We start from the raw sequence: 27,952 nt of genomic DNA on the forward strand, positions 1-27,952 counted from the left end.
TTTCCCAATTAAGCCAATAAAACACATGCTTCCCACCCTCCTGTTACTGCCTAATAAGCCATAAACACAGCTGAACATTTAGAATTCTGGATAGTCCATAAAAAAGCACTTCCCATGTGTGCAGGGGTGAAGCGTGAGTAGAGGGTGAGAGCCCTGGTGAGTGAAGTCGTGGAGAGAATTTGTTTTTTCTACTAAAAGAAATATTTAGTACTTCGCTGAATTAATGTGTAGGAGTGGGAGATGGGGGCTGAGAAAGAGAGATGGAGGGAGGCGGAGGAGGAGAAAGAGGAGGACGAGGAGGACGAGGAGGAGGAGGAGGAGGAACGCTGTGGATAGACTGAAGAAAATGAATAAGAATCTGCCCTCTTGTCCTCTTTCTCGTTCATCCTGTGTTCAGGATAAGCTGAGGGTGCTGAACTCCCCATTGAGATTAGAGGAGCACCTCTTCACACACACGCACACATACAATGTGCACTAGTTCATATGCAGATTTCTGGAAGAATAACAGTATGGAAATGGTTGGAACAGCAGGGATAAGGATGCAGGGGAGGGAGTAAAACAATTTGCAGGGGAGAAGGAAGAAGCTCTTTTCACACTTGCACTGCACTTCTGAAATGATCCCAAATTTTCAGGATGAGTTGCATGTGTGAACACATACAGTGTAATTCCCCCCTGGCTTCATCTGGACATTTTTTTCCTGCCAGCCTCCTTGTGAAATTTCTGCAAAAGGTCGGTGTGAGTCTATGTGTGAACACAGTAGATACTGTAATATTCAGGAAATTTCAATTTGAGCGAGTTGGTGGAGTTGATGATGTTTATATCAGCTGTGACCTGTGCATAGCTGGTGGGCTTTTCAGGCATGTAATAAGGCTATCTCATACTCTTTCTGCCTGCCTGTGTACTCCTTTCTTTTCCAGTTTTTTGTTGATACTGTGAATATCCAATTACATGTAGCATTGATATGAAGTCAAAAAACTGTCTTCAAAGTGTCAGGCTGTTGTTTTGTCTGTCACCTTGGATGTGAACACTACACTGAGGGCTAGAGAGAGGGAGAAACAAACCAGAGGTAGAACAGCTGGAACAGAAATAATGGGAGGGGAGGAGAGAGTAAGCATGGATGATGGGACACAAAGATAAGTGGAAGGAGAAAGCTAAACAAGAGGATAAAGGGATGGACCAGCACAACATGGAGGCAAGAGTAGGAGTGAGTAAAAGGCAAATGTGAATCAGTTTTTGCCTGAGTTCAGCATCCTCCTGCATCATTTTTGGACTTCCTCCTCGTCGGGCCTGGCCTTTCTCCTCCTGGGGGAGAGGAGTCGTAAACGCAGCGTGGGATCACCGTAAAACAGTTCCTTAAAAAACACATTTGCAATTTACTGACTAAATGCAGGAGCTCTGTGCCCGGAGGGAGAGAGAAACTTGGAAGGATGGAGCGAGAGGAGGGTGAAGGAGTAATAGACACTTGGGCAGACTTTATACATTTATGATCTGCATCAGTAAAGTGAAGGAACTGCTGAGGTCAGCAGGATTTTACAACAGCGGCCTGAGGAAATGTATGTTTTTTACTGGTTACAGAAAAGAATGATGAGATAGAAACATCACATTAGTTGCAGATGTATTGAACTCCCATGGTGAAAACCTATAAAAAAAAAAGTAATCAGTGCTTGTATAACGTTTCTCCAAAATATATATGTTTCTTTTCATTTTCAGGATTTGGGTTGGATTGTCTGATTTAAAAAATAAAACTTAAAAGAAAAACGTCTTTGATGACGATCTTTTGTTTGTTAGACAGCCTCTTGTGTGTGTCCGCTCCGTTGCGTCCCTTCACTGTTTGCTGCTGCAGTGGTACAGTTTTTTTCTACAAGCAGCATTAAAATTTCATTTGGTCACAGAATGAAAGATTACAACCTCTGCTATTCATGTGAAATATATGAGGAGTCTGCCTCTCGGCCTCACTGTTGGGGAACTGTAGTCTTAAGATATACAAGTAAACACCGGCCTATACTGTACTCACACAAACACAGGAGTGGAATGTAGAGCTGTGTGTGTGTGTGTGTGTGTGTGTGTGTGTGTGTGTGTCTGTCCTTCCTGCTATTGTCAGCTGGAGATTGATATCCCCTCTCTTTACTGACAGACGATTGTCGAGGCTTCCTGAACTAATTATAAAAAGCAACAACAGTAAGTCACTTACCCCGTCTGCTCTCGCCTATGTGTTTGTCTGTCTGTCTGTATATCTGTCTCTCTGTTATGTATATAATCTTACTGCCCACTTGCTTTTCTGCATGTTCATTTACAGTAAACCTTAACGTAATCTGTGATTTCATCTGTGTCATTATTCAAGTTAATAAATCTAATCTAATCATAAACACAGCTCTTAAGTAGCAGTTATACTTCTGATCATTAAAATTGAGATTTGAGTTGTTTCTATATTTCTGTCCACAAACAGAGAAGAAGAGTGATGGAAAAGTGAGGGAAAGTCCAGACATTGAAGAAGTGTTAACATCTGTCTGGACTCACCTCCTAGTGTCTGATTAGCTATGAAGTCAGGAAATGTCAGGTTGCATTTACACATACACAGACATAAAAAGGTGCACGAGTTAGATAATAAATCAACTCTGTAATAACAAGCCCAAGTTCTTTTTTTTTTGTGTGTGTGCGCATGTGTTCGCGTGAGTTCAACCATATTCTGGCGGTGTACCGGACAGGAAGTGGCAGCAATCCACTTCCTGATTGGATGGAAATCTCATCTGCGGGGCAAGCGGCCCAGGCTGGGTGTTACCACACACAAACACACACTACTGGACACAAACTGGAGCACAAATTAATGGAAGAATAAACACACACAAACACAGAGCAGACCGCCACCCTGTCTATTTCAGTTTGTCATGTATTGTCACCTGAGCCTCCAGTAAATACAAACGCTTTGTTCTCAGCCCAGCTCTGCTCGGGGGGCTTTTTCTTTGTGTGTTAGTGTGTGTGTGTCTGTGTGTGTGTGTGTGTGTGTGTGTGTGTGTGTGTGTGTGTGTGTGTGTGTGTGTGTGTGTGTGCGTGCGTGCGTGCGTGCGTGCGTGTGTGTGTGTGTGTTTCCATAGACTAATAACAACAGTCCTATTAATAAATGCTATTCTTTCTCTGGGGTATCAAGTGAAAGGCCCTCATACACAAGGACAGCCATAAAGTTAACATGTCACTAGACTCTCTCTGATTCTGAAAGGATATTGAGGAATGTCTGACTTCTTAAGCCTTTATTCCAACCTGAAATATGAGACAAATAAAGACTGCTTGTGTTTCCACCGTTTCTGAGCATGATTCCCATCAGTTGGACGAACTAGAGTCACCTGGCTGTGCGAACTCATTCTCAAAAACAATCATTCTTAAACTGCAGGTATACATTCTTATAATTAATGTGGTTAAAAATAATGTGTATAGTTGATAATAAGTCTACACAATAAACTGTTCTGGTAACATTTTACCTATGATGTAAATCTAAATATATTAGGGGTGCCAGTTTAGTTTTTCCCTGATTCTGATTCTGTCCAAAGTCCTGTCTTTTCATTACATGCCAGAAAAGCCTGAATAATCATAAAAGAAGACATGAACTGATGGGAGTGACAACCAACCCTGGAACCAAAAGCTTGTTGCTAAAAACAACATTTCTGCACCTCTGAAATAAGAAACAAGATGGCAAAATTTATGTTTTTGGTCATGAATAAGTAACAAAGAAATCGAAAGTGTTGCACTTCTGTAGTTTGTCAATAGGCTGCTTTAAGTTGTTATGCAATAAATGCATTACTGCATTTTTTTAAATTATTTTTTAAATATATTTTGACTGATAAAACACTAAATGTATCTATTATTGATAATTTTCTAGAACACATGTAATGTTTTTTTTTAAACACATGTTGTACAATAGGTCACCAGACTAGTGCGTGTAACTTAGTGTCACAATACTCCTGTAAGTCCTTTAGGAAGCCCCTTGACACACAGAGAGAAACCCTGTTTCATGTTTTTACTGCCTTATTTGAGAAGGAAAAAAAACAGAAATATATACGGTACAAACGGTAAGTCCACAGGAAAAGATGTCCACAATAACAGAATTAGCATAAAATAAAAGACACAAATGTAAAGAATAATGATATGGGACTGCCTGTTAGATAAAGAAAAACAAACTGATTTAAGTGGTAGATAAAGTCACAACACTCTGGCTGAGTCTCCTGAGATTTAACCTTAACCCTGGATTGTGTTGCATAACAGCAGCAAACCTGACAGATAAAACACAGGCTGTTAACACCCCCCACTCACCTCCCCCAGTGTGCGACTAGACAGCAGTATCCAAACACAGGGACTCCTCACTACTCTGACTTTACAAGGACTAATTACCGGCTGGCACTGAGAGCAGACAGATGGTGGAAAGAGAGAGGGAGAGGTGGAGACGGAGCACACAGGGAGGGAGCAAAAAGATGTATATCATCACACAAGTGTTTGTGGTCATGTTGGTTTGTGCACATAAGCTAATTTGCGTCAATAATTGCCATCCTAAGCGGTCGACAAAAGAAGTGCCTAAATATAACTAACTGATGTCTGTTGTCAGGTTCATTCCTCTGCTGCGTGCCACAGCATCTAATTTATATTCACTCTTATTTTGACTGAGACAGCTTGTTGGTAGAGTTCTGTAAACAAATTCTCCAAGCTTTAGGACATTATTTTATCATCATAAGTGGTGCTCTCCTCTCCACTAATATAGTTTCATTTTTTTAATCGTCAGGTTGCAGTTGAGCAAGGCATGTTTTACTTTTATTGGCTGTGTTCACGGCAGACATTTTGAAAAGTCACAAAAGAGAAAATCCAGTCGAACTACCGCCGTGACAAAGACCACTGTCGAGTCTAACTGTACAAGCTTTGAGCTGAAAAGTTTACCGTCTTCACGAAAGAATTAAAATAATGAAGTTAGTCCCTTTCAGGCTCTCCTCTCCTCAAAACCCCTCCTGTAGTTGTCTCCTGTCTCTTTCTCTCCAGGCCACCTCTCAAACTCTGCTCCTTCCCTCTTCTCCTCACCTCACCCTCGACTCTTTATTCAAGCAGTTTTTTTTTTTTTTTACTCCCCCTTCCTTTCCATCCTCAAACCCCACCCCCATAGTATTCCCTCCCCCTTCCAACACTCTCCCCCTCGCACAGCTTCACTCGTTAGCCGGGTATAAATCTCCAGAACTAACCCAGTAATTTAACCCATTAGCATCTCAGATATGCGGGTGGCACCTAAATTACGACAGTGCAGAATAGTGATGCATGTAGCCCCGGCTGCTGAATTTACAACGTCTCGTTACATATTCAGCTGGCATAAATCAAGCGCTCCCCACTGACATGGGGCCTTATGGGTAGGCACGGGCCGGGGCTGAGGGAACAGTCTCGGAGACACAAGTTAGTTAATCATGTGGAAATAAGAAGCATAACCTAGATACACACACACGCACGCACACACACACACACACACAAATACAGGTACATGCAGTTCGTACATGTGTTAATGAATACACACAGACTTGGGGACTCACATTAAACATAGAGGCTCATTCCCAGACACATGCTCAAAATCACCTAATTGATAAGCTATACTACAACCACAAACATAATAAAGTCATCACAACATTTGAATCATGGAATTCATTTTTTGTTACCTACTTTCTTTTTTGTAAACACACAGACAGACACACACACAAACGCACACACACACACTCACATACACACAGACACACTTTCCTGCCTAAATGAGTGTTTCTGTGTGTTGATGGGCATGACGAAGAGCAAAAGCAGCCACCACTTTGTTTGTGATTGTGTGTCTGTGTGAAGGCTTGTACGCCTCTGGTGTTATCTCAGCACGTGGTTTCCGCAGCAGTGCGGGGCGTCTGGTCGTCGCAGCAGCAGCGGAGACAGCGAGTGAGTGATAACTGTAGTAAAAGTGGAGTAAACAGTCTGAGTGATGGCGGCTGTCGTCGAGGCCAATTGAGCGTGTGACATCAGCCGTGACACATCAGCGGAGAAGCACAACGGTAATGACAGCATCGCCACGCAGCGCGGTCAGGCTATCTGTTACAGCTTAACTGCCTGCACACACACACACACACACACACACACACACACACACACACACATGTACATATAGTCAGTGAGTCAGTGAAGGGGATAAATCTGACTTTCAACTGCAGATAGAAGCTGCAATTGTTCCTAAATTACTCGTAAGTCTTTAAAGGACATTACAGACATTTTTCTTTCTTTCGTGTGTGTGTGTGTGTGTGTGTGTGTGTGTGTGTGTGAGGATGTGTTGGTGGTAGATGCAAAATCTCAGGTATGAGGGTTTATGATTAGTTAGGATGGTCAAAGGTCAGACGCTCAGGTCCCAAGAGAGAGACAACAAACACGGCTGCTTCCACAGGAAGACACACTGAGCATCATTATGGAACACACACACACACACACACACACACACACACACACACACACACACACACACACACACACACACACACACACACACACACACACACACACACACACACACACACACACACACACCACAAATCATTATAACGTGTATTCTTATAATGAGGTGGTCACCTTCTAAACCTTCTAAAAAGGAATCCCCTGATGCTGCGCTGACTGGGAGGGTGTCATAATGAGACACTGGGACACAGACAGCGGAGACCACACTTAACATTGGAATTCAGACTATAGATGACAATACTCAGACTTTACCCATGTTAATCTAAACACTGACTCTGTAGACTTTTGTGTCTTGTGAATTTTCTGACATCAGATAATAAAACCTTTCAGTCATCAATAACATGTTACTAAGTCCTGAAAAAACCCATCTGTAGTGATTGAATGCTGTATCTTTACCTGGGAGGACGTGTTTTTAGGTAAGATGACGTATCCCTGAATTCATCCTGATGATTTTTCTATTCTCACGATGCTCAGCACACATAACAAAATAAACATATCTTTATAGTTTGAATGCAATTTGCATGTCTGTTTTAGGCATTGGAGCCTGTACACAATTGGTTCTCATTAATCTTCAAATTTGTCATAGAGAAGTTTTTTTGATTTGTCAGTTCCAAAAATGACAAATATCTAAACTTGAGTACCTCAAATCTTTAAAAATGAAAACTAAAATCACCTGCATATCTGGAACAAAGTTGTTTTTCTACATCCGATTAACTTACCCTATACGCTAAGAATAAAGCAACACGTCTCCCTCAAAAAAAGTTTCCTTATTTAAAGGAAACATGGCTCCTTTTTCATTCACATGCCATCAACTGACCCCGTGTGAACTGCATTTCAAAACTACTATCGCCCAATTCACACAGAATGACCAATTTGACAAAATATTCAAAAAGAACCTTTGCACAAAGACACAGTTGCTTAAAGAGAAACAGGCAGTACTTGAGGTGACGTGTGGATTTTCAGCTAATAATACAATTTTGTACTGCAGCTTAAACAATGCAAACCCAGAAATCAGAGAATAATCGCTTCCTCTGATCATTGGTCATTATCAAATTGTTATGTGCACTCAAGTGTTTGCTTCTCAGACTGCAACTCCATCCTCTCCTGTCTGTTAATAAAAGCGTCAGAAAGACTAAGCTGACATCACCTTTCTGCTCTCAGGGCAGTTTCTCACAAAAGCCTTCATTATAAATACGCCAAGAAGAACAGTTATATTTATACCAAAGCCACGGGTCAGATTTACAGAAACTGTCTTTCATTTTAAATAAATACCCAGATGGTAACGACGGGTTTGACACTAAAGCTGGCTAACACCTACGCAGCCTGACCCAAGTTCAAGTGTTTCTATCTCTCTTTTTCCAGCTCGGAGAAAGATGGAGAGAGAGCGAGAGACAGCGAAGGAGAGAGAGAGAGAGAGACAGAGAAGGAGAGAGAGAGAAAAGAGAGAGAAGCATTTAACCTCAGAGGGTCAGACCAAAAATTCAGTAGAAATTCTCTGTGATCAATACGTCCAAGAAATACATGCACCCACGCAGTGCTGTTCCAAACACACACACACACACACAAACCTATACACTTCAGCCAGAAACACACACATACACACACACAAAGTGGAAGAGCTGGCCTCAGCTGTGCTCTACTCTCGAGCGCAGCACTAACTGACGGCTAATCGATTAGTGCTTGCTGACCTCTGACCCTGCTAGCTTCCTGTCTGACAGATTACACCTCCGCAGTTCCACAGGAGCGCAATAGCCTATCTCCTTGTGTGTTTGTTTCTGTTTTTTTTTGTTTTGTTTTGTTTTTTAGATTTCAAGCTTCACGACAGAGCATTAAAAAACAGTAACATATTTCATAACACCTCACATTCAATCACTTATGTTATATCACTGCATTTGTGTCATTGTGTGTGCATGGACAATGTTTTATGTCTACAGCGATGCAATGAAAAAAGTGTTTGTTGTTGTCTGGGCGTGTGCTATGTGTTTCCGTGGAGACACAGACGGTGTGCAGATCAGGCAGCTTAGTCTGGGAGTGCTGATGCATTTATGCGTGTGTGTGTGTGTGTGTGTGTGAAGGTGTGGGCGTGTGTGTGTTGGGAGGTAGATAACAATGCCCCTCTCGGCAGGACACTGATGCTCTCTTCCTGGCCTGTTCAGCACAGGAAACACCACCCCAACACACACACACACACACACACACACTTATACGTGTGTTGGTTGCAATGACTTCACCAGCTCGCCCTGCACAGCCCCAACAAAGGGAAACAAGACCTCATTGTAGACTTGTGTTCCCCACCACACACACACATACACACACACGCAGACAGACACAGGACTATAGCGCTTGCAGACTCAGCCGTCCGTTAGATCAGACAAGGTTAGCATTTTTATACCGACACGGCTATTAATAATGAAATGATGCATGGCAGGCACATTTAAAGTCTCCTCTCCTCTCCTCTCCTCTCCTCTCTTCTCTTCTCTTCTCTTCTCTCCTCTCCTCTCCTCTCCTCCAAATTCCTTTTTACAGTTACACAAGCTCTCAAACAGTAAGTAAACACACTTTCACTCGGCCTCCCAAAACACCTCAACCACTAGTCCACTTTGTGGTGAAGGGAAAATTCCCACTACCATCACTGCACTCGTGTGTGTGTGTGTGTGTGTGTGTGTGTGTGTGTGTGCGCGCGCGCGTACGTGTGTGTGTTTGTGTTTGAGAGTCTTGAGGGAGTTTCCAGATGAACTAAATTTGTTTGCTTTTTAATGACAGAGCTTAAGATATTCACACACACATGCACACACACCCCTACGCCAACCACCTATCGTGAATGAGCCACTTTATGCTTCTCTCCTTGATACCAAAAAATTGTGTATGTGTGTGTGTGTCTCTCTGTGTGTGCATTTGTGAGTGTGTGTGTGTAAGAGAGACTAATGGCTGTCCAGTAATGGGTGTGGGATAAGAGAGATCTTTGTGCGTAGTTACCCAGAGGCTTCTAACCACAGCCTAATCGCACACTAGGAGGTTATCCACATACCACACACACACACACACACACACACACACACACACACACACACACACACACACACACACACACACACACACACAGGTCAGCCAGGTAGTTTTCGTCATACAGCTAGTACAGAAGTCGTCTAGTACAGATGGGCTACATCCTCACTCACAGAGGCAATCAGTCCATAAGTTTGTCAATCAATCTGCGAAGTCATTACATGAGTCATTCAGCAGGTTAATTAGCCAGCAGTCATCTAATTAGTCAGCTAACTGAATGAAAAGGATTGATGTCGATTTTGCATAAATGAGTTCAACTTGACTTACGATGCTGACACTCAGGCTTGATTTTTCCCTCCATGATACATTGTCCTGTACATTTATACGTACCGCTTCTGGCTGGAAAGTATTTCTGCTACACTGTGTCAGGTCAATACTGTAAGTCCCTCGAGTCCCGTACCATAGCCGGGTCTCGGACCTCTGAATCCCTGCCCACATAACTGATCCTTTTAGCATTTTAATTACGTCTCATTTTGTGCTAATTGACGCTGATTCAAGAAACAACAGAGCCAGTTAGAGACATGTATTCAGTGAGAAAGTGCATGCCATCATTTGTTTCAAAGCCAAAAACTGTTAGAGGTGATAAGGATGACCAACATGGATGAGATTGAAGAAGTTTTTTTCAAGCCAGCAGAGATAACAAATCTTGATTAGACATGACTAGACATTACCACTACTGCCACTTTTTTGCAAACTAGACGTGTTATAGTGATGAGTATGAGGGAGTACATCAGACATTGTTGATTAGTATAGGTGCAAAAAAATAAACAGGTTGTTCAATAAATTAAACAATGCATAATGAAGACATGGGAGGACATCTGGAAATTAAAGGAATTAATGAAAAAATTAATTCTGCCAGATAGGCAGGTTTTTTTCTAGCATGATCAGTTTTACAGCCATACTGGCGGGTCCAAATACGCTTACTGGGCTCAATGCTAACATCAAGATCTTACTTGCTTTCACAATGCTTACAATGTTGATTTTTAGGTTACATAATTAACATGGCATTTTAGGTGCATATGCTACTCTGCTAACAGTAAAAACTCATGGTAATGTAATGTATTGCATTTAACAAGCTATAAAAAATTCAGCCGTCAGGTAATGGGGGCAAGAAAACTTAATAAGCAAATGCATTATAATTTGTCCTTACAGGAACATTAATCACTGTAACAAATACTGGGGCAAGCCATCCTATAGTCATTCAGGTGTTCCAAAAATAACTCAAAGTAAGCTTGCTGGAGTGTTAGAGGGAAAGACAGTCAAAGTCAGATCACTACATGAAAGTCTGTAGAGAACTAAATTCATCTTAAAGCTTTGTAAACCTGCTCCACAATAACTGACGCACTGATCGACTGACCAACAGAGTTTTTTCATCCTGAAGCTGACCATGCTTGTAAGGATAACAAATAATGATCGTATAAGTATCCATATAATGGATTGGCTACTGTTCTGGAGTGAAAAAAATGCAAAGGCAGCTTCATCTAAGAACTAGTCCATACTTCTGTGATCTCCATACATTCAAAGTAAATTGTGCCTTACTGTATTTTACCTCTTTATATTCATTATTTGATGTATTCTCTGGATTAATGACTGATCAATAAATCATCCTAAACACTGTAAACTTTCACTTATTCTTAACAAAATCATCCATTGACCTGCTCACCGATAAACAGAGCAAGTGTGGTTCTTCACAACAGGCAGACGCTCAGAGTACATGAGGCATCATAACATCTCTGCGGAAAAGAGATGGGAAAATGTGTGTGTGTGTGTGTGTGTCTTAGAGAGATTGTGAGGCCATCATGTCTGTGTTTGTAGCTTTCAGGGTAACGTGATCCCTGCCTCGGGGTGTGTGTGTGTCTGTGTGTGTGTGAGAGTGTTCTTGGGGAGTGTAGAGTGGGAGACCGCAGGAGGAGGAATGGGAGGATGAAGGAGCTGAAAGAGGAGGAGAGGGGGAGGACAGAAAGAGGAAAAGGGTGAGAGTGGGGTGAGTTACTCATCTTCATGGACTCCATTTATAGCTTGTGGCAGTTTAACTTTCTTACTAATATTAACCTAAACCCTAAGCACACAGACAGCAGGAGAGACGGAGAAAGACAAAGACAAGGAGGGGATTTATTTCCCCTTAGCTCTGAGTCTCATTCATGGACAAAAAAAGAAGCAAAAATGATCAAAGACAAAACAAAATCCAGCTACACTTTGATATGTATCACAAGATAGAAAGGAAGGGAGAATTTAAGTGAAGTATTTCAAATAAACAAGTCAGAAAAAAGCACTCCACCTCCAAATAATGGCAATACAATTTGCTCTGACCCTGAATAAGCCAGGTAGTTATCTAAGAAAGCTACTGGACATAAAATGTGTGTGTGTGTCCATTAAAACGATCGGTTAAACTAAATCAGCAAGTAATGTGAATACCGAGCTTCTAAATGCTAGGACAGGTGCTGACTGAGAGACTAAATGAGATAAATGAATAAAACATTTTCTCTCTCTCTCTCTCTCTCCTCCTTAACCATTCAACGCACACACACGCACACACACGCACACACACACACACACACACACGCACGCACGCACGCACGCACACACACACACACACACACACACAGTAATGCAGTGAGAAAAGTGAATGCTGACATTAAGTCAATGGTATGAATAATTCCCCTTAGTCCACATCTCCAAGCAACTGCTGACCTTTTACACAGGAAGTGAAACTTAACTCATGAAAGAGCAAGAGGGAGAGAGAGAGAGAGAGAGAGAAAAAAAAAGAATATTACCTGTTGCATTCACATATTGGTGCAGACTGACTACAAACAGACTTTCTACTAGGGGGCTGGCAGGATACAGATGACTTCAATTCGGGATCAACAGTTTGGGGATATCACGTTCCCACTGGCAACCCTTCTGGACAATGTTGGGAAATTTGCAATATAATATACACACATCACATGCAGGGCGATTCTAAAAATAGCAACAAGAAGTCCCCCTTCCTCAATAGTCCAAAAACCTAAATCATGTTTCGACCGAGGGGTCTTCTTCAGGTGAAAGTCTTTGAAAACGTGGGGGCCACACCATAGACTGTATAAAAAAAACAAAACAACGTACTCTCAGTGACATCACCTATTGGTTTTTTGAAGCAATTGTGTACACTCTATATCATAGTTAGAGTTTAGCATGCGACCATTTGCTCTTTAGCTCTCAACACAAAGTGCATTAAGGCTGATGAGAATGTTGTCCGTTTTTTCATAACCAGTGTACACGATTAGATTCAAATATTGGTCTTCTAGTTCTGCTGTGTCATTTTGCAACAGTATATTACTCTTGTTGTGTTTTGCTGCTTCATTTTTTTTGTTTAATATCAGTTAGCAGACAGTTACAAGCAATGTGTGACTGCTTGTTTTTCTCTCCACTCAGTGACAGTTCAGGTTGAACATAGGGCTGGGCGATATGGACCAAAACTCATATCTTGATATTAATTAGCTGAATTGCGATACTCGATATATATCTATATATATATATATATATGTATTTTATTAACAGTGAAAACACATGGAAAATAAACTACCTGTTTGTGAATTTAAAAAGTAATATTCTAAAATAGAAATGTTCCTTAAATACAATAAAAGAGAGAGAGAGGAGGAACAGGGTTAAGAGGGACAGGCAGTCAGTCATCATCAGTGAGATGAGAAACAGGTGAACTGGCAACTCCTATAACGTTATTTTAACGCAACATAAACTATATCGATATTAACGATATTGTCTTACCCTATATCTTGTTTGAAAATATATCGATATATCTTAAAACTCGATATATTGTCCAGCCCTAGTTGAACATACAAACATCGTTACAGGCCTAGTGGGATTGAAAACTGGGGGATCAATCCGTATATATGCATTACTGTAAGTAATACATTGTTTATAGTGTATCACATTACACAAATCAGGAAAGGAGATTTAGGATGTAAATTGTACTATAGCTTTGAAGGAAAAAGAGGCTAACTCAGCAAGCTAAACCAAACAAACAACAACAACAACAAAAAAGGGTTAGAGGTGTAGGTGTTCCAGATAGATGGGAAGAAAGCTTTTTTTGTTCATTACCTTCTTTGTTTTTGAAAGATTAAAGTTTTTTAAATGCAAGTTAAATACACGGTGGTCATAATGAGTCTAAATGTAATGAGGGTTTTTCTTTATTTAGCGTATCATTATACAGAGCACATTTAAACGTAATAGGATGGGTGGGGCTAAGAGAAAGGAGGGCAGAGAAGGAGAAGAGAGACGAGGACAGGTCAAGAAAGAAGAAGGCAGATTATCTCACTATCTATTTTAGATAAGTGAGTGAGAGTGTGTGCGTCAGACGGTGACAGTTGAGCGAACAGTGACAGACCAGGTTGGCAGAGATATTTTGGTAAGTAGGACAAGAGAGAGAGAGAGAGAGAGAGAGTGAAGGGTGGGGTGGGGTGGGGGAGAGAGAGAAGGAGAGAGAGGGTGGGGGGAGAGAGAGAGAGAGAGAGAGAGAGAGAGAGAGAGAGGGAAAGACAAAGGCAAAAAAGATGAAGAGATCGTTTAGAAGATCCCCCAGCTCCCTTCATCGCCTTTCTTCCCCCCTCCTCCTCCTCCTCCTCCTCCAGCTGATTGACAGCACCCCCTCCTCCCCCGACCGGCGCTCTTTGATTGACAGGACTCCCCAGACTGAAGCTCTTATCCCCAGAAACAAACCGTGCTCTGCTCCACCTCACCTCTTTTCACTCCCCAGTCTGCCTAGACAAGACTCCCTACCCATTCTCCCTCCCTCTCTCCCTTTGCTCACCCTACTTTCCTTACCTCCTTTTTTTCCTCTAATTCATTTATTTCCATTCCTTCCTCATTCCTCTCTCTCCCATCTTCTCTTCCTCAAGCCATGACCCTCTTAACCCTATACCTACACACAGAGACACACACACACACACACACACACACACACACACACACACACACACACACACACACACACACACACACACACACACACACACACACACACACACACACACACACACACGCACACGCACACACTCACACTAGGGGAACCCCTTAAACCCCTCAGGCTTATGTGGGCCCCTTTAGACTTCGAGAGGGCAACCACTGGTACCCATAACCCCCCACACACACAAATACACACACAAATACACACACAAACACACAATAATCAGACACTTTGAAACCACCTTCCCCAAGTCATGACACCGATCTAAGCCTTGTGCACACACTACCGGAGACTCTACACACACAGTCACACACACACTGAGCCTATTAAGCCAATCGTTCAAGTCTAAATAGGCAGCGAACTGAGCAGTGAGGTAGGTTACCCCTCAGGGCCACGGAGAGCAAAACAAAGTAAAATACGAAAAAAGGGAGGAAAGAAGAGAAAATGGGAGGGAATAAGAGGCAGGGAGTAGGAGAGAGCCAAAGGGGGAGAACGAGGGGGAAAGAGAGAGATGAAGGATGGGGAAAGTTGAAATGTAGGAGGAATAAAATAAAAAGAGCTAAAGATGTTGAGTGATTCAGGGAAAAAAAGACAGTAGGAGATACAAAGAGGCTAAACTAAAAGGCGCAAACACACACACACACACACACACACACACACACACACACAGAGAGACACACACGATTGAGGAGTAGAGTGGATGTGGCTCTTTAGGAGTCAAGCAGGCGTATGATAGGATATCGTTGCATGTCGTTAACCCTATATTAACCCTGGGAGGCGGCGGGACACTCACTGTGCTACAACACGGATTAACTGGGCCACACACACTCACACATTGATACACACACACACACACACACACACTCACACACATACACACGCACACACACAGGCAGCTGGGTGTCAGTCACAGACATACACATACAAGTGCACACAAGGACTGATATCCCTCACTGACACAATGGAATGAGCTGTCAATCACACACAAACACTTTTCTCTGTTTAAATGCAACCATAACTGCAGAAGCCTGAAATGTGTTTGAGGTTGTTAAAGCACCATAAACACTGGGAGCATCACTTTTTGGATAGCATTGCAATGTATGGCATTTTAGGGTCAACTTGTTTTTTTTCTTAATTTGATGTTTTTACAGGAGGAAAGTACATGCTAATGGAAAGAGCAGCATCCCTTAAAGAGAACTCTGTAACAAGATTTGTATTGGTTCAGTTTACTCTGCACTGTGGTTATTCTCACTCCACTGTTTGTATTCCCTCCGTTTCAACTTCTAATGACAAACATCAATAAGAGTAGGTAACGTGCATGAAGTTGCATATTGTGTTGGGACAAAGGTGCTGAATCCCGAATGTCTGCATGTTGTGATGAATACCCCTTTTCACACTTTGGGACTACAGTATGTTACTTTATCTATAAATCTCAGGTTAGTTGTTAATATGAGACTACTACACTGTGACTTCTGCAGCATCATTTTCACGTCCCGTCTTGCCTCCTGAAAGCCCCCTACCTCCCGTCTGACAGGTAGAATCTTCCACTGTGGGGGTCATGTGTAAAATGGTAACTTTTGAAAATGTGAAGGGGTACACTGTCCTGAAGTATTGTGGAAAGGTTCAGGAGTGCATTGATGAAAGGGCATTTTCCTGCATTCCTATTGGCTGCATAATTTGACTATACAGTCACATTACACAACAAATTTTAAGTCTTTAACAGCTTGATTCTTCGAAGTGAAATTGTTCCCATGATTATTGTGTTGTGTCATTTTTTTCTGCAGCTGTCCTGGTTGGTGACGCAAAGAGGAAATCCTACCATAGACCAGACCGTTTTATTTAACAACGCTTAGTTTGACGTTCGTGGTGTACAAAGCTGTGACCTTCAGAGGATGCAGTCTTTGAACTGAGCCACAGCTTGTGTCATTGATTCAAAGCTCTTCTGTGCAGGTGCTTCAAACATACAATGGGAGACAAAACTGTAGTTACAAGAGCTTGATACCTCACTGACTTCAGTCAAACTGACTTCTTCCTGCTGTTATTTGCTACTATTGCAACACACTGAATTAGCACTAGTTTTCTGTGAGCTAAGATAAATGACTACCACTTTATGAATAAATAAATACCACTTTGGGAATATAATCCTTTATAGAAGGCTACATGGCTGCCCTCAAATAAAAAAAACGGAAAAGTTGACTCATGTTTTTCCAGTCCAATCATTGTTCCCCTTTTCTGTGTCATTGTACACACGAGACTCAGCAAAACAGCAAAAGTTATAATCTTTGTCTGTCAAACTGAGTTTTGTATCAAATTGATCTTACTATCAATCTAACAAACTGAGTCATAGGAACAGAGGGCATCATTATCCCTGTAGAAACTTATGCTTGGCTTCAGCACCTCAGTGCTCTGAGCTAGGTTCACAATGTTAGCTAGGTGCTAATGCCTCCTCTACAGCCATTCATATTAATGTAAATCATAATTTCGAAAACCTCAACATTTGAATGAAAGAATGATGACTACATATGTGATTTGAGTTGGACTTCAAAAAATGTTGTCTGTCTAGAAGCAGAGACATGCACGATTAAAGCTCTTATTTTTTCTCTTTCTCTCTACATGTTGGGCCTGACTGCAGAGCTCCAGATGTTACTCTGAGAGGAGGGGGCTACAGGAAGTATCCCACGGTATCCACGGTAACCTTGACATTCCATCCTGACCAAGTTCGCTGACATCTCCCACAATTCACTCTACTCTTTTCCTTGAGCCATAAAAAAACAAACATACACACTTATAGTCCCCAAGCACGAATGCTCCAAACAGTCTGGTTACACACTTATCTCTTCGATTTTGTTTACATCTTACAGACAGCACTAATTCTCCCAGTGACCCAACACAAGTCAAAACTACCCATCCACTCACACATTTAAACATGCGCAGATACACGCACACCTTCCAGGGAAATGAATAACGGGTGTAAGCTGAGATAGCCGACAAAAACAGAAGAATGTTCCTGTGGTGTAAAGATGCTATAATGTCCTGAGCACACACACACACACCTACACACACACACACACACACACACACACACACACACACACACACACACACACACACACACACACACACACACACACACACACACACACACACACACACACACACACACACATACGACTTAAAATATCATTGATGTGGAGTTCAAACCTGGTACCTCTTCTCAAAATATTTTTTAAGAACTTTATCTGTTTTTCTTTTGTTGTGTTTAACTTCAATTATACAACAGAGAACAACTGGTCAGCTGTTGCTCAGTGGCAAAGTCAAAAGTATTTCAACAGGAAGGTTGGGGGTTTGAAAGTGTCCATGGACAAGTCGCTGAGCCCCAAATTGCTCCCACGAGCAACAACTTGACAAGGTGGTCACTTAGGAGTGTAAAAGTGCTTGGAGTGGACAGAAGAATAGAAAAGCGATATACAAGCCAAAGTCCATTTGACATTTTTCTATGCTGAAATTGACCCATATTTTTATATAAAATACGATAATAAAAGAACTCCAACATGCCATACTTACTCTATAACTATATTATATTGGATTATTGGATTATTATATTATATAATTATTATCTTACACGCTATTCTATACAATACACTGATATACAACAGAATACTGTATCTTATTGCACTATCCTATCCTAAAAATTTAATTCATGTTTTTTTACATTTGGTAAGTAAAAAGCTGCAATAACTTCCACCCCAAACTGTGTTATCACTGAAGTTATGAAAAGAAAAATCACAATCACCCCAACCTTGCTCTGATAGTAAAACCTTATAAGTCAAGGCATTGTCTGATAAAAGTCCAAATAAAGCTATGTCCATTTCCATCAAAATGTACGTTATTTGATACTTTTGGAATGGGAGTTAAGGTGTCTTTTTTTTAACCTTCCTCTGGTAACAACTAAAGAATGATTACTGGGCTCTCTCATTATGTGGTGACAGCGAGAGTGATAAGAATCAGCGCTCCTTCACTCCTTCAATGGAGTCCCTGAGAGTTTCTCTTCCAAACACTCACACAGACTTTCACACAGGAAAGCCTGCAACAAAGGGTTAAAACAATTGCCAAGGAGAAATCAGATTGAAATGAGGATGGATCTCATTTCAGTTTGTCACTTTTTTCTTTGCTCATGACCCATTTTTCTGTGCTGCCGCTGCTGCAGGGATACAGAAAGGGAGAAAAGAGGAGGAGGAGGAGGAGGAGGAGGAGGAGGTAAGGGAGGGATAACTTCAGTCCTCCTCATCTACAGAGAGACAGGCAGACAGAGAGATGGAAGAAAGAACCAGAGAGACAGACATGCAGGTAGGAAAAAAGCAAGAGCAGAAACGACAGACAGCTTCTGCTAGTAAACAGCTCTGTAGTTTGTGATACATAGCGGACACATACACTCATCTGAGCAGCGTCTGTTCACTGAAATCTGTAGACGATCTAACCTGCACACGTGTCTGAATCTTACAGTTTTGCAGGTGCAGAAGCTGATGTGCCTTTATGCACCCCCAGCATAGGCCAATGATTGAGTAGCTAGATTGAATCAATCAGTCCTGTACTTTACCGGTTCAGTAGCACCAATGAGTCCTGCTGTTTCACTCAAATATTCAGTCTCACTCTGTCTTCCATCAAAAGCCATCACTTCTATCTGAGGGGCTTCTATTTCAGGAGCGACAGCTGATCATCAAAACACACAAACATCCTGTCATACGCAGCCATTCAAACAGGTCAACTCCTTCAGTGTGTGTGTGTGTGTGTGTGTGTGTGTGTGTGTGTGTGTGTGTGTGTGTGTGTGTGTGTGTGTGTTAAAAGAGAGAGAACGACAGAGAGAGTGAGAGGCAGTACCTGTCGATGATAACGGGGTCTGAAGGTGTCTCATTACGGTTTCCGCAGCTCTTCTTGTCACAGCATCGACTGCAGGAAAAGGAGTACAAAAAAAAACACTCAGACTTACAGTATAGTAAAAACGGTGTGTTACAATGGGAGTGTTTCAGCATAATACTGTATGTCTCCAATGTTTTCAACCTAACACCAAATGCACAGAAAACTGATCAAATCTGTTTAAAACAGACCGAAAAGGAAACTCTGCAGCACCATCCAGGTCTACACTGACAGCACAGATAAAAAGAGATGTTCATGGCATGACATGGAAAGTGAGTGTGAAGCAGGAAGTGTAAGAAAGAACACTTTTAGTGGGACAAGCCATTTGAGGAGCTTAACCATTTTAGTACATGTGAGTTATTAAAACAGATTTGTCACCAAAGTCCTGACCTCTCATTTGAATGATTTTTCATATCTCACTCAAAAAGGTTTTTTGTTAATAATTTGCACTTCAGCACTGTACACTCCTGTTGCACTGCGCTGCTTGTTGCTGCAAACCAAACACAATTTCCTGGGCAAGTTATGAACACATACACATTAACAGCCTTTTCCACTTTCCCTTTTCCCAGCATAAAGTGCACCTCGAATGCAAACCGTCCCCTGCAGGTGCCCGAAAAAGTATAGAGATTTGCTGATGTTGTCCTTCCTCATACCAGTTCCGATACCTGAAGTTGTATGTCTGCCAATAATGAGTTCCACTGTGATTTACTTCACATAAAAAAGGCCTTTCTTTCTAAAAAATGAACTGTGAAATCCCTCCTATTTTGAACACTTCTATACTGTGCACATAATTGTTTCACTGATGTCATTCTGCAGGGATGGATCATTTTGTCACAACTCTTATATTTTGTGCTAACGCCGAGTTAACCAAAGTTTTTCTCTCATCACAATTTTTCTGTTTGCAGTCATCATATAAAATCAGTTCTTCATCATAACTCTAAAAAATAAGGTTTCCAGGGAAAGAAAATAAATCCACGATGGCAGAAGAGTGTCACTTCATGTGTACACTTGTTTGGAGTAGGAGGAAGAATTGATTTATAGTGAAACTAGTTCATTTATCACAAAGATTCATTATGTTATCATGTCATTTAAGATATATTGGAGGTACAGCACTTTTCCAAATTCATGATTATTAGACACTGGGAGCAAAATAGAAAAAAAGGGTCATTCATTATAAAGAGACAAAAGCAGGGGGCTAGAAAAGTTAAACACAACATCCTGCAATAACACAGGAGACAGACAATATCCCTGAAACTGTTATTGTTTGAAATCCGCAGCAACACGTCCTATGGATCTGAACCTCTACAGGCTCATATTGATTATTTTGAGTGCAGACTTGCCATGCATCACGTTTGGAAGACTATGAGAAAACTTCCAGTCAATCCTAATTGTACTGATGAACAGGTGAGGCGCAGGGTGGAGGAGGATTGAAGAGGCCTGAGGCACAGAGGAGGAGTGGGTGGGACACACACAAACACACACTCACACAAGAAAGGAAAAAAAAAAGCTGGCATGTGCACCACAATTCACACATCTGTAGAATGAAACTGTCAAAGCTTTCCTGCGTTCATCAATTATGAATAAAGGTGTAAGCAGGAGAAGAGTGAAAGGGTGAGCGTGGGAGGGAAAGCTAAAACAAGAGGGGGAGAAAGGGGGGGGGGGGTAGGGTTTGGGTGGGAAGAAGAGGAAGGGGAGAAGTCTCAGGTTTCTCAGCGTCACAGATGGCAGAGGTGGACAGAAAGAAGCTGATACGTTACACCTCACACATTGTCTCTACTATCTAACTCCTCGCTCTCTACTCTCTGTCACATCCTGTCTGCAGCTCTATGAACTGGGTCACTTTGTGGGACCATCGCAGCACCAATGATAGGTCTGAGAGGTGGACGGGAGATAAGGGGTGAGGAGGGGGGTTAGCAGATGAGGAGCAGAGATTAAGGGGAGGACAGTGCGGGAAGAGGGGAAGGAGAGCAGAGTGGAGGATGTTATAAATGGAGGGGGAAGGGGGGAGGGAAAAGGGAAGGGGCAGGATGGGGTAATGTAGCACTTATTGCTATGGATCCTGGTGATCTAATCATGTGCTCACACACCCCTCCTCCTCCAATACACACACTATACACAGCCTGCACACCCACTTGGAAACAATAGAGTCACAACAGCATGAACTGAACAGAGCATTTTCACTTGTTCTAACTGTGAAAATGTAACTTCTGTAACAAAGTGTCGCTGTGAAGAGCCCTCAAGTAGTGACACAGTTAGTCACATTGGCAGGGAGATCTGTTTAGAAAGATTTTTAAAATTATATTAATAATATTGAGAATTTGCATCAGCGATTTAATAATTGTATCACACAAGTTAGGATAATGTGTTCAGGACAATCTTTTGTCCCGCCTCAAATGTGCAGAGAAAAGTGGACAACTGTTGGAGAACCAGAACTTCCGTTACATAAATTTAACCCACCAGTGGGGTTAAATATAAGATTTCTAAACATGACATTGGTCACTTTTGTCCAAGCACCAGCAAAACTTCTCATGTCTTGGTGGCAGGGATCCAAACAGGTTTGCGTCGCAGGTCTGTGCTCTGGCAGATTGGCTGCGAGCATATGGCTAATAGCAGCACTGTGACAATGAGCCACACTGATTAATGGACGCCCTGCGCTCTTTGTGCGTGTGTTACATGTATGTGTGTTGTGTGTGTGAGACCCCCACTGCAGAATCAGCATGTGAGAACACGAGGAAACGGCCGTAACTCTGACCTCAGCTGCTGCTCCAGACGAGCAATGTTTTCAATGTCGTACTGTCTGGAAATGTTGAAACACTGGAGACTTTACCAGCAGTTCAGGTAATTCGGTACATTTAATACAAACTGTTTATTATTGTCCACGTCCTGCATGATAAACAGCAATATCTTACCATATATTTAGTTTGCCAAATACTATTCATTTAGAAATTCCCTGTAAATCTTATCAGAATTTCAATGTGTTCTCTGGAAACCCCTTCAGCAGGAGGAATATTATTCAGCAGCATGTATAGAATAAAATATTAGTGTTCCTGGTTTCACTGCTAAAGTCCCTGCTTGTGCATATAGATGAACCCCAATTTATATTGTAACACTTAAAGTTGTTCAGTGACAAGGTCAGGGAATAAGAACAACTTAATTCATGTGCTAAATTTGAATTTTTATAACTGTGGAGTGCACGAGGGAGCGTGCATATGCATACTCCTTTGTGTCTAATGTGTTTGTGTGTGTGTGTGGTTTGTGTGTGTGAAAGAGACCCTGCCTATATTTTATAGTCAGATTGTGCAGAAAGGCCCATTTGTTAGCTATGAAACAACAGGAGGGTTCAGATTGACTAATGAGTTTCTCTGTGTCCTAATTAACCAGGCGTCTCACACACACAAGCTAACATACTGAGGATGCATCCACACACACTGTGTTTTCCATTGTATAGGATAGGTTGGTAAAATGCCTCTATAAATAGAGCGCTTTCATCCAACCTACTTCCAGTAAGAAATTCATCTTTAGATTATAATTAAAGCAACGACTCTGAAAGCTAAGAAACTCATCTTCCTCAACAGATATGGATACATGTGCGTGCATCTGGGTGTGTATGTGTGTGGGGAGGTTAATGAGAGTGACAAAATAAGAATTGTATTGAGTACAGAGAGGTGATGGGTGAGAACTTTTTGCAAGTAAGCTGCAGACAAAAAAAGAAGAAAAGGAGAGTAGAGGAGAGTAAAGGAGAAGCTGGAGTGATTGTTTGTAGACAGTGAGACGAATAAAGTAGGGCAGTAGGAAGAACTAGATTTGATGCACTGATTCTTTACCTGCACATGATCTCGTGTGTGAGTAGCACTCTGCACATCTCAGGGTTCTTGTCTTGGCCTTCATAAATGATGGGCTGTGGAGGTAAACAGAAGAGAAAATACAGAATGACTCAGAGAGCACACAGGAATACAAACAGGACTTAATTCCAGCAATTAGCCTGGTTCACTTTTGGCAGGTTGTCAGTTTAAAGTTTCCTCCTTCCTAACAGATTATGGATTCAGGTCACAAAAAAAAGTATTCTCAGTTAGGCTGAAAATAGACTCGGTAAAATCCAAAGTCTTACAAGTACAATTATCTTGATGCTATTGTTATTTAAATACAACGCTGCAATAAAGGGCTAAGCAAAAAAAGTCAATACATCAAAGTAATGCAATATTTTTTTTCCATGATTAAGATATAGCTCCACTCCTCATATTGATCCATTAATCCATTAAACGGATAAGGAAGTCCTTTTGTTTCCCGTAAATTTATGTAATCATAAAGACCTCCTGTAGATGTCGCTATTAAGCAAGTGGCCCCTTGAAACAAAGTCGTAAGACATTATTTTATCGTTGTACAGCAGTTACTCAACAACACACGAATGAACATGCCTACAGCTCCACACAAACCTGAGAGACGAAGCTAGATTTTGTTTGTTCGTTCTACAGTACTCTCGACAGTACAAATGAACAGGTCGGCAAATACAGACGTTTTGTGAAATCCTTTTGGCGTCTCATTAAGATGCACAAGTTACGTCAGTGTGTGCTCGAGACCAACAGAGTACACAGGAGAGAGACAGTGATTCGTTTTTATTTAGTCCCGACCTGCAGAGTGTTTGTTGTGAGCTCTAGAGTTCTGCACAATGACTGACACAGAAGTGTTCCAAACACAGCAACATGAGGAAAGAACAGAGGCCAGGAGCTGTGCAGACCCCACACTATTGGATCATGAGTAATAATTGAAATAGAATATGTTACAATAGGCTAGGTCTCCTATTTTGAAATCCTCCTCATCCAGACTTTTGTTAGTGTAAACAATATTTAAAATAACTGAGTGTGTATATTCGGTGGCTCTTTCTCTACCAGCATTGTCTGCAGGCTGGGAATAAACAACAAGAAAGTTCTACATTTTGGGTGCACAAGGTTTATTTTTTGCTGCCATGGTATTGAATCAGGAATTAATACATGATTTGTATTAGTAACTAATTAAGTAAAGTATTGAAGATGAAATTCTCCTGTTATAACACATTTAAATACAATTTTGACATAAATGGTTTTGACTCAATAACCCAGGAAGCTGTATTCTCTTAATAAGAGTATTGCAAAGTATCGTGCAATACGTCTGGTGTCATTACCCATGCTTCATGTTACGTATCCTATTGTGAGGTCCTTGCCAATAACCAGCCCTATGTTGCAAACTTTAAAAAACAAAGACTATCCTCAGTAAATAGGATAGGGGATGGGGATTTTTTTAATATATATATATATATAATTGTGGCACAGAGAAATATGTTTCATCAGGCTTTGACAACACAAAGACAACTTGTAAGCACGATCAATTGATTGTTCTTTTTTTGGTCTTTTCATGAAAATGGTTCAAGTCAAACAAATATATTGCAAGCTATTTGAGTTATTTCATATTAAACAACAGTAGATCATTCACAATCTTTTAAGATGCAACGAAGCACCGTCAGTCAAACCTTTCTGACAAATGACAGTCATGTTCTGCATTAGTGCACATTAGTAAGACATTAGTGCACAGGTGCATCAAAACTTATTTGCATGTTTTCAAACCACTGCACTCTACAGCTGAGTGGAAATGACTACAGTCATTTCAGCAGTGCTCTGTTGGAAATCAAAGGTGTTGGGTCTCCAGTTTTTTTTTTCCTATTTGAGTTTTGGAGCGTTCATTTTCTTCCATCAGCATCACAGGCAGAGAATCACTGTCCAAAGTTTTCACTTCAGCTCCAAAAACACAAAGTTCAGCAGTGACACCTCAAAACCATGTACACTCACATACACACACTGCCTATGGGCTGGATTTATGTCACAACCTTCCCAACACACCAAGTAAAAAGAAAACAAAACAAGACTTCATCTACTCAAAGAATCCGGTTTTATACGTTAAGAGCAGTCACCATATTTTCTGCTTCATAATTGTGTCTTCACTTTTGGTAAGAAGGCTCAGAATAAAGCAAAAGCAGAGCCACAAACTGCTAAGCCATCTATCAATCTATACACCTGCCTAACAGTCTTTGGTCTATTCCAGTCTGTTTGATCTGTCGATCCAAACTGCAGAAAGTCTCACTGAATATCAAGTTCACTTATTCTGAAGGAGCATTGAAAACGTTTCTCTGTCCTCTCTCATCGTCTTCAGCCGCGGTTCAGACTACCCAGACTACCACCATGAGTTGGTAAATAAATGTCCTTTAGCAGTGTGAAGGCTGGCAGATGATGCAACAAAACTGAGGTGACTAATGAATAAACCTGACCTATGTGTTCCAACTGGGCCAAGTGGTGCATGAACCAAGCCATGTCAACTGAGCCTCTTAATTTGTTCAAACTGCAGTCACAAGAAAACTAGCTTGGAGTGTTGCAGCGCTTATAGCAAGCAGTTACTCTCCAGGAGCACTGATACAATAATGTGGCAGCTTGAAGCATTTCATGCTAACAGCTAGTTTTCTCATGACCCTCTGTGTTTTCTGGAATTGGAGACCCCCACTTGTCTCAGGGCCCGGGGCCCTTGTCAGTTATGATTTTCCATGCATGGGCGTATATTCAGATTGAAAAACCTCTGCAGGAAATAAATCGACACCTGAGCCTGGAGCCTGCAGGGGGCCAGGACTCCGGGTTTGTGCATGCTCAGTCAGCCGTGAAATATTATACAAAAATAATGTAACTTCAAAGCAGAGAGTGCAGCTACAGGTAGACGGAGCTGGTGCTGGTATTTAAAAAGCCATATCTTTCAAAGAAGATGTACAAAGTGCCAGATGTAATGGTAGAGGAGGGTGTGTGTGTGTGCTGGTTGCCAACAGGGAGGCAAATGCATCCTTTGGAGAGCAAACTAGACAAATATCATAACTGAAAATATTTCAGTGCAGCCAAAGCAAAGAAGTTCCTGTTAACACAGCACTGACAATCTTCCAACAGACACAACATTTGAGACTGTTTCACTGATCTCTCTCTAATTTATTAAAGTAATGAATAATGGCTTCATGAAAGCAAGTGTGGGAACAGCAGGAAAACATAGCAATAAAGAACAGGTATGTCCGTGTTTGAGCTGCTCATTGTGAGAAGAGAGAGGGTCAGACAACTTCCTCTGAACTTGTTTCCTCGCTGGACAATCATGCATCAATGCCATCTCAACTGCCCTCGTCCTCGTTCCTTTTTTGTGCACTTTTGCTTTGTTCTCTCCCTGTTTCTCTCTCTCTCACACACACACTCACACACACATAACAAAAACATATCTGCTCAGGGCAAGGTGAGTACATTTATCTTTTTGTAACAGAATCAGGTTCTGAACCTGAGTGTCCCTCCAAAATTCACAAACAGGTCAGTGAATTTATCGGTTTTCTTTTTCGTTATGTTCTCTGCAACAGACATTCGGTGAAACAAAACAAAAGTGTTCAGATTCATAGTTCTGATATAATGACTGACTCAACACACACATGCATTCACTCTCTCAATGAAAATGGACAGTTTGGTTGTGCTGTAAAGAACATGTCCTCATACCAACATTACCAAAAAGAGTTGATTGCCAATGACTACAGTTCATCTGTTTCTAGTGAGTCTCAGTTTTTTAAGTCACACTTGGGCCTTACTTAAGTGGTATATAGAATAGAATAGAATAGAATATGTTTATTTCCTATTTGCACAGGTACAGGACAGTACTGGTACATTGGAATTCCTGACTGAGAAGAAAACCAAATGTTCTTGACTGAGAAGAAACCAAATGTTCTTCCAGTTAATGGGTCACAAGTCTGACAAAATAATAACATCATGATCCAAATTCATAAAAAATGTAAAAATTATATTTCTGTCAGGTCTGTCCTCAAGAGAAGAAAACAGTTTAAAGAAAAAGCTTGTTTGTTCAGGAAGTCAGGAAACCTTAACGCTGATTGGCTTTCACTGTACAGCGTCAAGCAAGTTGTTCATTCAAGTTGAAGACTTTGATCAGACAGATTTTGAGCTGCTATACATGTCATCGTCAGATAACTGCCAATGGAATGTCATTAGCACAGATTGGGTCACTGCATAAACTTTAGCATGATGATACATGATTAGTCAACAGTACTCATACTAAAAACAGAAACCACACCTCCAGAATCTGACAGTCCTTTCCTTGTTTTAGCCCTGTTCGGACTTCAAGGGTTCCTATTTCAACATCATGGCTGCTAAAAAAAAAAAAACACAGTCAACCATAAAAGTTGCGAACCTCAGAATAATTATACTTAGCTGATCTCTTTGGTTTTAAATATCACTCGGATTTGTTGGTAATTGAGAAATCTGCAGCTACCCAAAGACGAATCTGAAAATATTTTCACCATCGAACTGTCACAGGATCCTGCGTGAGTAACTTCCTCTACCATCCAGGCCTATGTTTGTCTCTGCTTCTCCTTCACACTGTCACCTCTCCTGCTCTGCTCTTATCTTCCATGTGCTTTTTTTTCCCTCCTCTGTCTCCTCCCTCTCTCCTCCTCACCAGGCCTTTCAT

General features: G+C 41.3%; 1 protein-coding gene across 2 annotated transcripts in view; it reads right to left on the minus strand.

Annotated features, from left to right (window-relative positions):
* The window catches only part of LOC109985292 (EBF transcription factor 1), an 83,397-nt gene that overhangs the window by 48,293 nt on the left and 7,152 nt on the right, over window positions 1–27,952 (minus strand). For both annotated transcript variants that reach the window (XM_020635576.3, XM_020635575.3), the window contains exons 5-6: window positions 23,260–23,333; window positions 19,400–19,468 (exon numbers count right to left, since the gene is read on the minus strand). In XM_020635576.3, coding sequence (XP_020491232.1) covers window positions 19,400–19,468; window positions 23,260–23,333 — 143 coding nt within the window. The remainder of the gene's footprint in view (window positions 1–19,399; window positions 19,469–23,259; window positions 23,334–27,952) is intronic.

The sequence above is a fragment of the Labrus bergylta genome, chromosome 14, assembly GCF_963930695.1.
Source record: "Labrus bergylta chromosome 14, fLabBer1.1, whole genome shotgun sequence".
Lineage (NCBI taxonomy): Eukaryota > Metazoa > Chordata > Actinopteri > Labriformes > Labridae > Labrus > Labrus bergylta.